Here is an 11637-nt window from a genome sequence, read left to right as displayed (position 1 = left end):
AGATCTGTGCCGTGACACAATCCTGTCTCGAAAGGAGTATATCACATCAAATACAGGCTACTTAAAGTTCAAGTTAGATCACACATATGCTCGTACACTTGTCTCATTTTTACAAAAATAGAATTGTGCTTTTGGTCATGCAATATTTTCTTTATATATATATATATACTGATCATACCAAACATTTGGAGAGAAATAAACGTCCTAATATAGACTAGGAACCTCCTCCTTTTCCCTCAGAAGAGCCTCAATTTGTCGGGGCATGAACTCTTCAAAGTGTCCAGAGCCTTCCACAGGGATGTTGGCACATGTTGACTCCAATGCTTCCCACAATTGTGTCATGTTGGCTGGATGTCCTTAGGGTGCAGTGAAGGCTCCTCAGGGAAGGATGGTCTTCCCCTTCCTCCTCTGAGGAGCCTCCACTGCACCCAAAGGACATCGAGCCAACATGACATAATTGTGGGATGGGATTTTCAGTGAGTTTCAGAAGAAAATAAATTGCTAAAACATTTTTAAAAAATCCTTTTTGATAAAACTATACTAAATATAATCACATCACCATCATCATTAAATAAAAAAATAATTGAATAAAACATACTATTTTGCATCCTCCTCTGGGTACATTGACTTCAATACAAAACCTAGGAGGCTCATGGTTCTCAAGGCTTCCATAGACTTAAACAGTAATTATGACAACTTCCGGAGGACATCCTCCAACCTATCAGAGCTCTTTCAGCATGAACCTTCTCCGCTGTGCAATGCGGTTTCCGAGCTGGTCATGGGTGCACCTCAACCCCGCTCAAGGTACTAATCGATATTATAACCGCCATCGAGAAGAGACAATACTGTGCAGCCGTATTCATGGGTTGGCACCCCCCATTGGGTTGTGCCATGGCGAAGATCTTTGTGGGCTATACTCGGCCTTGTCTCAGGATGGTAAGTTGGTGGTTGAAGATATCACTCTAGTGGTGCGGGGGGTGTGCTTTGGCAAAGTGGGTGGGGTTATATCCTGCCTGTTTGGCCCTGTCCGGGGGTATCATCGGATGGGGCCACAGTGTCTCCTGACCCCTCCTGTCTCAGCCTCCAGTATTTATGCTGCAGTAGTTTATATGTCGGGGGGCTGGGGTCAGTCTGTTATATCTGGAGTATTTCTCCTGTCTTATCCGGTGTCCTGTGTGAATTTAAGTATGCTCTCTCTAATTCTCTCTTTCTCTCTTTCTTTCTTTTTTTCTTTCTTTCTTTCTTTCTTTCTTTCTTTCTTTTTCTCTCGGAGGACCTGAGCCCTAGGACCATGCCTCAGGACTACCTGGCATGATGACTTCTTGCTGTCCCCAGTCCAGCTGGCCGTGCTGCTGCTCCAGTTTCAACTGTTCTGCCTGCGGCTATGGAACCCTGACCTGTTCACCGGAGGTGCTACCTGTCCCAGACCTGCTGTTTTCAACTCTCTAGAGACAAACGTTTCTTAAACAGAAAAAAACGGGATAAACATACCTGAATTTGTCAAATAAAATCAAACTTTATTTGTCAAATGCGCCGAATACAACAAGTGTAGACCTTACAGTGAATTGCTTACAAGCCCTTAACTAACGGTACAGGTCAGGAAGATTTAAGAAAATGAGCAAATGACCAAAAGAAAAAAATTATAAAAAGTAACGCAATAAAATAACAATAACAAGGCTATATACAGGGGGTACTGGTACCGAGTCAATGTGCGGGGGTACAGGTTAGTCGAGGTCATTTGTACATGTAGGTAGGGGTGAAGTGACATTTCATAGATAATAAACAGCAACTAGCAGCAGTGTACAAAACAAATGGAGGTGGGGTCAATGTAAATCGTCCGGTGGGCCATTTGATTAATTGTTCAGCAGTCTTATGGCTTAGGGGTAGAAGCTGTTAAGGAGCCTTTTGGTTCTAGACTTGGTGCTCCGGTACCGCTTGACGTGCGGGAGCAGAGAAAACAGTCTATGACTTGGGTGACTGGAGTATCTGACAATTTTTTTGGGCTTCTTTATAATTGTCCTGGATGGCAGGAAGCTTGGCCCCAGTGATGTTCACTACCCTCTGTAGTGCATTACGGTCAGATGCCGAGCAGTTGCCATACCAGGCGGTAATGCAACCGGTCAGGATGCTCTCGATGGTGCAGCTGTAGAACTTTTTGCGGATCTGGAGACCCATGCCAAATCTTTTCAGTCTCCTGAGGTGGAAAAGTTGTTGTCGTGCCCTCTTCACGACGGTCTCGGTGTGTTTGGACCATGATAATTAGTTGGTGATGTCTTCAAGACTGTCTCTCACCTAAAAAACCTATCTCGACCTGTGTGCACCTACGTTCTAAACTTTCATTCATAGGCTAGGTTGTAGCAATCTCATGATGGGTATAGGGAAAATTCTAGTATCATGTAGTAGCCTAAACCTATTGCTGTTACATTGAACAGGGTGAATGGAATATGAATGACAGTTATCCAATATGCTGTAATAGAATTAAGGCCATGCTCATAAAAAAACAAATCGTTCTGCCTCATCTTAAACGGCACTGTTAGGATGGTGGACCACTCTTAGTACACATGGGAAACTGTTGAGCTGGAAAAACCCAGCAACTTTGCAGTTCTTGACACAAACCGGTGCACCTGGCACCTACTGCCATCCCTCGTTCAAAGACACTTCAATATTTTGTCTTCCCCATTCACCCTCTGAATGATACACATACACAATCCATGTCTCATTTGTCTCAAGGCTTACAAATCCTTATTTAACTCATCTCCTCCCTTTCATCTACACTGATTGAAGTGGATTTAACTAGTGACATCAATAAGGGATCATAGCTTTAGCCTGTATTCACCTGGTCAGTTTATGTCATGGAAGGAGCAGGTGTTCTTAATGTTTTGTAGACTCAGTGTAAAGCACTACAGATAATCAAGTGCTATTTGAATGTGATGCATTTGCTCTGTTGTTTACAGCGGGGTTGGGAAATTCCAGTCCTCGAGGGCCTGATTAGTGTCACAGTTTTGCCCCAGCCCCAGCTAACACACCTGACTCCAATAATCACCTAATCATGATCTTCAGAATGCAATTTGATTAATCAGCTGTGTTTGCTAGGGAGGGAGAAAAAGTGTGACATCAATCAGGCACCGAGGACTGGAGTTGCCCACCCCTGGTTTACAGGATGATTTGTATCTTAAAGAGCGTAGCTTTGAGGGAATAGTACCGTCACATCTAAATAAAAACGAATGTAAAAAATGAACAGAGCAAATGTGTATTAAAACACTACCTAATCAAATAAGTATTTATTCAACATTTACATATTCATATTGTAATGAAACAGTAGGGAGCAGGTCTCGAACCCTCGACCTTCTAGCCAGAGGTCCGGCGCGCTATCGACTGTGCCGCAAAAGCATGCACGTGCGGCATGGTCGATTTCTGCGATTATAAACCCAGGGTCGCTATTATTATTACACTATTAAGCTTCTACGTCTGTATACGGGACGGTATTATTTGTAAGACGTAAGAGAAAATATATCATCTTATTGTTAAATTATTATGACGTTCTTTCCAATACAAAAGTGTAGTAACTATTGTTTCCAAACTGCGTTACCCACTCCAGCCAGCAGAAGGTGATGGGAGTCTTTCAGGTGATGCTTCTTGCGTGACGTATAATCTAGTGGACGGGACAGGAGGCTTCTTCAACAGCGACAAAAGGCTTCTGGTTTAACCACGCGGTGCTTTGCTAGCAAACCTAAAACTCTTTAGACCATTCTTGTGTATATTACTCTTAGTGTTTCGAACATAATTCTGTTTACCTATCTACTGGTTCATTTATAAACGTAATTTGCTTGTTAAATTAGCAAATGTGTTACATTGATACTGCACTAGGCTAATTTCCCGGAGCATAAACGCACAAATCTAGACGGAGAAAGAAACTCTGGTGAAAGGAGGCAAAGAGGCTTGAAGAATGAAAATGGAGAAACAAGAGGATGATATTACAGTGAAAGAGGAAGATGGGAAAGAGGTTGTCAAAGTGGAAAAAGAGGTAGAAGCTTTCAGAATCAAAAAGGAGGAAGATGCCGTAAAATTGAAAGAAGAGGAAGAACCTTTTAGAGTAAAAGAGGAGGATATCGCAATAAAAGAGAAGGAGACTGAAGTTCCGATTACCACCAGTGAGTACTGTCTTAAAAACAGGGACACAAACTATGCAGTTGTTGAACTGTGTTTTTTAAAGGGGCATTCTACTGAAGTTCTGCACTTTGATATGTTGTTCAGTACTGTAGGAGTTGTTTAAGGGGCAATCTGCCATTGGTACATATATTTTGTGCACTTCAAAATTGTATTTATTGAATTCTCTATGTGGTCTATATTAAAGTGCACTTATTCTAATATAACAGGTTTTTAGAATATAATATACAGTGCATCATTTCTACTTAAAATATCAAAGGGACGCAAAATGCACCCATTTTGTGGAACGGCCCTTAAACATTCGCATCACAGTGGTGGGAAAAGTACGCAATTGTCATACTTGAGTAAAGTACAGATACCTGAATAGAAAATTACTCAAGTAAAAGTGAGTCACCTAGTAAAATACTTCCTGAGTAAAAGTCTAAAATATACTTTAGTATCAAAAGTATATAAATAATTTCAAATTCCTTATATTAAGCAAACCAGGTGGTGCCATTTTCTAGTTTTTTTTTTTTTTTACATTTACGGATAGCCAGGGACACACTCCAACTCTCAGACAATCTACAATTGAAACGTGTGTTTAGTGAGTCTGCCAGATCAGAGGCAGTGATGATTACCAGGGATGTTCTCTTGATTAGTGCGTGAATTGGACCATTTTCCTGTCCAGCTAAGCCTTCAAAATGTAATGAGTACTTTTGGGTGTCAGGGAAAATGTATGGAGTAAAAAGTACATCATTTTCTTTAGGAATGTAGTGAAGTAAAAGTCAAATTAGTCAAAAATAGTAAAGTACAGATTCCCCGAAAAACTACTTAAATCGTACTTTAAAGTACTTTTTACTTAAGTACTTTATACCACTGATCACAAAAAAAAGAAGCATAATTAAAGTGGCTAATTTAGGCCCTTTTTAGCCATATATTCATGCCTCTTGTAACACTCTGTAATTGCAATAGATGGTCATAAGTTTACCATCTGTTTGATGTTCTCGTTCACACAGGAGAGAGACATGACTATCCTGGATCCTCTGGGGAGCCTCAACAACAAGAGTCTCTCCAGATCAGAACACCAGATGGTACAGCTTGGTTTGGTCTAGTATACAGCTTGCTCTATCGGGGTCTGGGTTTCTGTAAGGCACTTTATGACAACAGTGACATAAGCATCCATAATTATATGTCTGTCCCCTCTTTATGGTTACCAGGACAATGCTAGCCCTTCCACCCTCCCGGAGTCCCCGTGTCGTGCCTCTCCCGGTAGCACCTTACTACTGGGTATGAAGAGGTTGTCTGTGCAGCTGGTGGACTGCAGGAAAACAACGGGGCTGAGTGGAACTGTGAGAGGAGGAGAAGAGAAGAAAGGATCAGATTTGACACATCAAAGTAAGTGCTGTAGTTTAGTTTGAACAAATACAATAGATCTGCCCACTGGTATCTGTTACCAGGACAACCAGCAGAGTTCTGTTAGTTGACATGAAGATGGACTGGTATCTTTTACTAGTAGGGCTGTCACAGACTAATAAACATCTTGTTTGACTTAGTCACCTGTTCTTTCGACCAATCAATTGGTACACATTTTAAACGTGTATTTCTATATATACACTACCGTTGAAAAGTTTGGGGTCAATTAGAAATGTCCTTGTTTTTGAAAGAAAAGCACATTTTTTGTCCAATAAAATAACATCAAATTGATCAGAAATACAGTGTAAACATTGTTAATGTTGTAAATGACTGTTGTAGCTGGAAATGGCAGATTGTTTTATGGAATATCTACATAGGCGTACAGAGGCCCATTATCAGCAACCATCACTCCTGTGTTCCAATGGCACTTTGTGTTACCTAATACAAGTTTATAATTTTAAAAGGCTGATTGATCATTAGAAAACCCTTTTGCAATTATGTTAGCACAGCTGAAAACTGTTATGCTGATTTAAAGAAGCAATAAAACTGGCCTTTAGACCAGTTGAGTGTCTGGAGCATCAGCATTTGTGGGTTTGATTACAGGCTCAAAATGGATCAATTAGCCTTTTAAAATGATAAACTTGGATTAGGTAACACAACGTGCCATTGGAACACAGGAGTGATGATTGCTGATAATGGGCCTCTCTACGCCTATGTAGATAATCAGCCATTTCCAGCTACAATAGTCATTTACAACATTAACAATGTCTACACTGTGTTTATGATCAAATTTATGTTATTTTAAATGGACAAAAAAATAGCTTTTCTTTCAAAAACAAGGACATTTCTAAGTGACCCCGAACTCTTGAATGGTATTGCATATCCTCACACCATCCGTGTTGTAAACAGCGTTCTGCATGAATTCCGACTCAACTTGCAACAAAACAATTTTATGAAATCTAATTTTGTTAGAAATCTAACATTGTTTAACATGGTCAAGTTTGGTTTCTGTGCAATCTCCAGACACTCTAGAAGGCAACCAAACTCGTTTCATCATTCTACATTATGTATTGGCTATACAACACCTGAATTAGCCCATGAAGGGTCTTGGTCCAATGACCACCTATCGTTTTGAAACCTAGCTAGATAGCCAATGAGCTGGGCTTTCCAGCAGTATGTGAACGCCGTTTGTAGGACAAACAGCCATCATGCTGGAGCTGTGCACAACAGAGTTCATTCTCTGGTGAAAGGAAACAGGACGCACTGTAGTTTACGTTTCACAGCAGTTCCTTCTCTTCTACAAACTTCTCAAATCTGAAAAAGTTAAACATGGCTACTAAGAGTGGAAAAGCTAAATCTCAGTCCAAGTATAAACAAAATTGGCCCGGAGAGTGACACAGAAGGAATGGATGAGGACTCTGTGAGTGACCACAGTTATGATTCCAGTGCGGAAGAAATGTTTTTGGAAGGAAAAGATCCACTTTTAGACCAGTAAGTAAAATAGGTTTTTGCTTCTCATGCTAATGCAGTTGTTTAAAAGGTCGCATATTCATTTGATATTTTTTATTTATTTATTTATATATATTTATACACACAGTCGAAGTTTACATAAACTTAGGTTGGAGTCAGTATAACTCGTTTTTCAACCACTCCACAAATTTCTTGTTAACCTCACTAGGGTATGTGGGACGGTAGCGTCCCACCTCGTCAACAGCCCGTGAAACTGCCGGGCGCCAAATTCAAAACAGAAATCCCATAATTTAAATTCCTCAAACATACAAGTATTTCACACTATTTTAAAGATACACCTGTTGTAAATCCAGCCAAAGTGTCCGATTTCAAAAAGGTTTTACGACGAAAGCACACCAAACGATTATGTTAGGTTAGAGCCAAGTCACAGAAAAATACAGCCATTTTTCCAGCCAAAGAGAGGAGTAACAAAAAGCAGAAATAGAGGTAAATGAATCACTAACCTTTGATGATCTTCATCAGATGACACTCCTAGGACTTCATGTTACACAATACATGTATGTTTTGTTCGGTAAAGTTCATATTTATATCCAAAAATCTGAGTTTAGGCGGGACGCTACTGTCTCACTTGGCCAAAAGCCAGAGAAAATGCAGAGCGCCAAATTCAAATGAATTACTATAAAAATCTAACTTTCATTAAATCACACATGAAAGATACCAAATTAAAGCTACACTGGTTGTGAATCCAGCCAACATGTCAGAATTCAAATAGGCTTTTCGGTGAAAGCAAACAATGCTATTATCTGAGGATAGCACCATTGTAAACAAAGAGAGAGAAGCATATTTCAACCCTGCAGGCACGACACAAAACGCAGAAATAAAAATATAATTCATGCCTTACCTTTGACAAGCTTCTGTTGTTGGCACTCCAATATGTCCCATAAACATCACAAATTGTCCTTTTTTTCGATTAATTCCGTCGATGTATATCCAAAATGTCAATTTATTTGGCGCGTTTGATCCAGTAAAACACCAGTTCCAATTTGTGAAACGTGACTACAAAATATCTCAAAGGTTACCTGTAAACTTTGGCAAAAAATGTCAAACTACTTTTGTAATACATCTTTTGGTATTTTTTTACGTAAATAATCGATAAAGTTGAAGATGGGATGATCTGTGTTCAATACAGGATTAAAACCAATTGTAGCTAGCTTTCTGGTCACGCGCTTCTAACAAACAGGACACTTTCGAGTGACCCTCCTTCAAGATGGCCGTACTTCTTCATTACACAAAGGAATAACCTCAACCAATTTCTAAAGACTGTTGACATCCAGTGGAAGCGGTAGGAACTGCAAGAAGGTCCCTTAGATATCTGGTTTCCCAATGAAAACTCATTGAAAAGAGAGTGACCTCAAAAAATAAATCTGAATGGTTTGTCCTCAGGGTTTCGCCTGCTAAATAAGTTCTGTTATACTCACAGACATGATTCAAACAGTTTTAGAAACTTCAGAGTGTTTTCTATCCAAATATATCATAATCATATCTTATCTTCTGGGGATGAGTAGCATGCAGTTTAATTTGGGCATGCTTTTCATACAAAATTCTGAATGCTGCCCACTACCCAAGAGAAGTTAACTGCCTTGTTCAGGGGCAGAATGACATATTTTTACCTTGTCAGCTCTGGGACTCGGTCCGCCAACCTTTGGGTTAGTGGCCCAACGCTCTAACCACTAGGTTACCTTATCGCCCCAAGGTTCCACATCATCAAGCAACATGGTCTGTTTGGTGCTGTTCCATTCACTCCATTCCATTGTTATATAAATAGCCATTGGAGGCTGTTGAGGGGAGGGCGGCCCACAACAATGGCCGGAATGGAGTAGAATGGAACAGCACCAAACAGACCATGTTGCTTGATACCATTCCACTCACCCCACCCCGGCCACCACTATGAGCCGTTCTCCCCTGACCAGCCTTATTCACCATTGATAAACACACACTTCACCGTCGTGATTATGTTCCCTCTACTCTATATAATAGACATCTGTTTATTTTACGTGTCGATACAGGGCTCATCTGTAGAAGTTTTCTTACTGATTGTTTTTTTCTTACACAGTGCCAGGGACTCGGATGAACAATGGGAACCCACAATGTCAAGGTGTCCATCCCCCACTAATTCAGACGCTGAAGCTGGTTCATCCAGCCGGACCCCTGCTGTCTCCTGCTCCACACCTTCCCCTGCCCGGCCATCTAGAGGTGTGAAGAGGCCAGCCCAGAAGCGGAGGAGGCCCAGTGAACCAGCGGCAACTACCACCGAGGCAGAGGACCGTTGGCACACTGTGCTAGAAGATGATGTGGAGCCACTTCCACCAACATTTAGACCGAAAAGGCAGCCAGGACCTCAGCTGGACATGACTGCAAAGTACAGCCCCCTTCATCTTTTCCAGATGTTTTTCTCCTTGTCAGTTCTTGATTCGCTGGTTTCTAACACCAACAAGTATGGGGCTAAGACACAAGCAGGCAAGAAAGAGGCATGGAACCCCATTTCCGTCCAAGACCTGTACTGTTACATCTCACTGGTTATTTACATGGGGTTTGTGAAGTGTAAAAACCTCAAGGACTACTGGAGAACGTCAACACTCTACCAACTGCCTTTCCCCTCCACTGTCATGTCTTCTAAAAGGTTTCTGACTATCTCGCAGGCGCTTCATATCAGTGACCCACAAGTTGATGAGGACAATGACAAGAAGAGAGGCACAGCAAGCTTTGATAGGCTCTGCAAAATCATACCTCTCTACCCCAGCATGGTTGAGGCTTGCAAGACCCATTTTCAACCCAACCAGAACCTGTCCATAGATGAGAGGATGGTAGCCTCAAAGGCTGGAATTGGCCTCAAACAATATATGAGTAACAAGCCAACAAAAGGGGGGTACAAACTGTTTGTTTTGGACGATTCTGTGTGTGCCTACACTTGGAATTTTTTTGTTTACGAGGGGAAATCCATCTCAGCCACCGGTAAGGGACTTAGTTATGATTCCGTTATGGAATTATTAGATTTTCAACTGCTGGGGACGGGCTACAAACTGTTTGTGGACAACTTCTACACAAGCCCTACCCTGTTCACAGACCTGAGGAAGCTGAATGTGTGGGCTTGTGGCACCATTCGTCCCAACAGAGTGGGTTTTCCCAAAACAAAAGTCAACGACATGCCTAAGCGGGCTGATAGGGGTACCATGCGATGGATTCGTAAAGATGACCTGCTCTTTGTAAAGTGGATGGATACCAGAGAGGTGGTCATGTGCTCCAGTATCCACAAATCGTACAGTGGCGATCACGTCGTCAGGCGTGTGAAGGACGCTAATGGGGAACAGACCACTAAAAATGTCCCCATTCCTGCTGCTGTGAAGGATTACAACAAGAGCATGGGAGGTGTGGACCTGTCAGACGCTCTGATAGGCTACTACAATGTTCTCCACAAGACAATGAATTGGTACAAGACATTGTTTTATCATTTCATCGACATTGCTGTGGTGAATGCATTCATCCTTCATAAGGAAATGGCTAAGAGCTGTGGACAGACCCCCATGACACAGCTAGCCTTCAGAAAGCTGCTCATCCAGGAGCTTGCTGGCTACGGCACAAAGTCCACTGCAGCACCTTCTGCCCCCTCTACCTCTGTCCCTTCTGCTCCTGCCACCAGTGGTGTTCACATGCCCGAATTCATAACTGCAGGCATGAATGTGCCTCGGGGCCAAAAGGCCACAGCATGGAGGCGTCGTTGTGTTCTTTGTCACATGAAGTCCCCCATCACCTGCACGACTTGTTCGGTTTGCCTCTGCTTTACAGCAGAAAGAGACTGCTTTGGGACTTGGCATCAGCAGCACAATATTGTGTAGAGGACTGAGGATCTTCCAAATACTGTCATTCTAAAGTTGTTTTATTTTATTTTTTACTTTGTGTGGTTTGTGGTGTTGTTCAACAGTGACATTGGATCCCTGGGCTGCTAACTTGGCCCTTAAATGTTTCACTTCTGTGTTTGGAGATATTGGATCAGCATTCTTGTCACATTTCCCGTTAGTACCTTTTCTGTAGGGAAGCTAATGATCCATCATTTATGACATTCCTGGGAGTGTGTAGACTAAGCATTTTTGTATTTTCTATGTAGTTATTTTCTTGAAAAAAATCAATTTGGCCATTTGGGCAACTCGTGTGGGACACCTGGGTGACTTCATACTAAATGTCATGTAACTCGCTCATTCTTGACGTTATCAGTCTGACTTTGCACATGTACTGTTGCCCTGTTGTGGACAACATATAAATGACCCCCAGCGTCCTATATCAATGTATGTCCTTTCTTTTGCATTTCAAAGATTATCAAATAAAAAATTTAAACATGTTTTTATCTTTTACCAGCTGTGTTATATTCTCCTACATTAATTTCACATCTCCACAAACTTCAGTGTTCCCTTTCAAATAGTATAGAATATGCATATCCTTGCTTCAGGTCCTGAGCTACAGGCAGTTAGATTTGGGTAATTTTAGGTGGAAATTGAGATGAAGGGTCCTATCCGGACGAGGTTTTAACCTGACCCAACCATTCTCCTCCCTCTC

At 41.6% G+C, this 11637-nt stretch overlaps 1 protein-coding gene across 1 annotated transcript; it reads left to right on the top strand.

Moving 5' to 3' along the window:
- Positions 1–6940: 6940 nt before the first annotated feature.
- On the top strand, positions 6941–11424 carry LOC120036617 (piggyBac transposable element-derived protein 4-like). Its single transcript, XM_038983000.1, has 2 exons — positions 6941–7050; positions 9143–11424. Exons 1-2 carry the CDS (start codon positions 6965–6967, stop codon positions 10920–10922), a joined length of 1866 nt encoding a protein of 621 aa, XP_038838928.1. The 5' UTR covers positions 6941–6964; the 3' UTR covers positions 10923–11424.
- Positions 11425–11637: the final 213 nt, after the last annotated feature.

This window comes from Salvelinus namaycush, unplaced genomic scaffold, assembly GCF_016432855.1.
Source record: "Salvelinus namaycush isolate Seneca unplaced genomic scaffold, SaNama_1.0 Scaffold14, whole genome shotgun sequence".
Taxonomy (NCBI): domain Eukaryota; kingdom Metazoa; phylum Chordata; class Actinopteri; order Salmoniformes; family Salmonidae; genus Salvelinus; species Salvelinus namaycush.
Note: the sequence above shows the minus strand (reverse complement) of the source record. Positions and strands in the feature narration are given on the sequence as shown.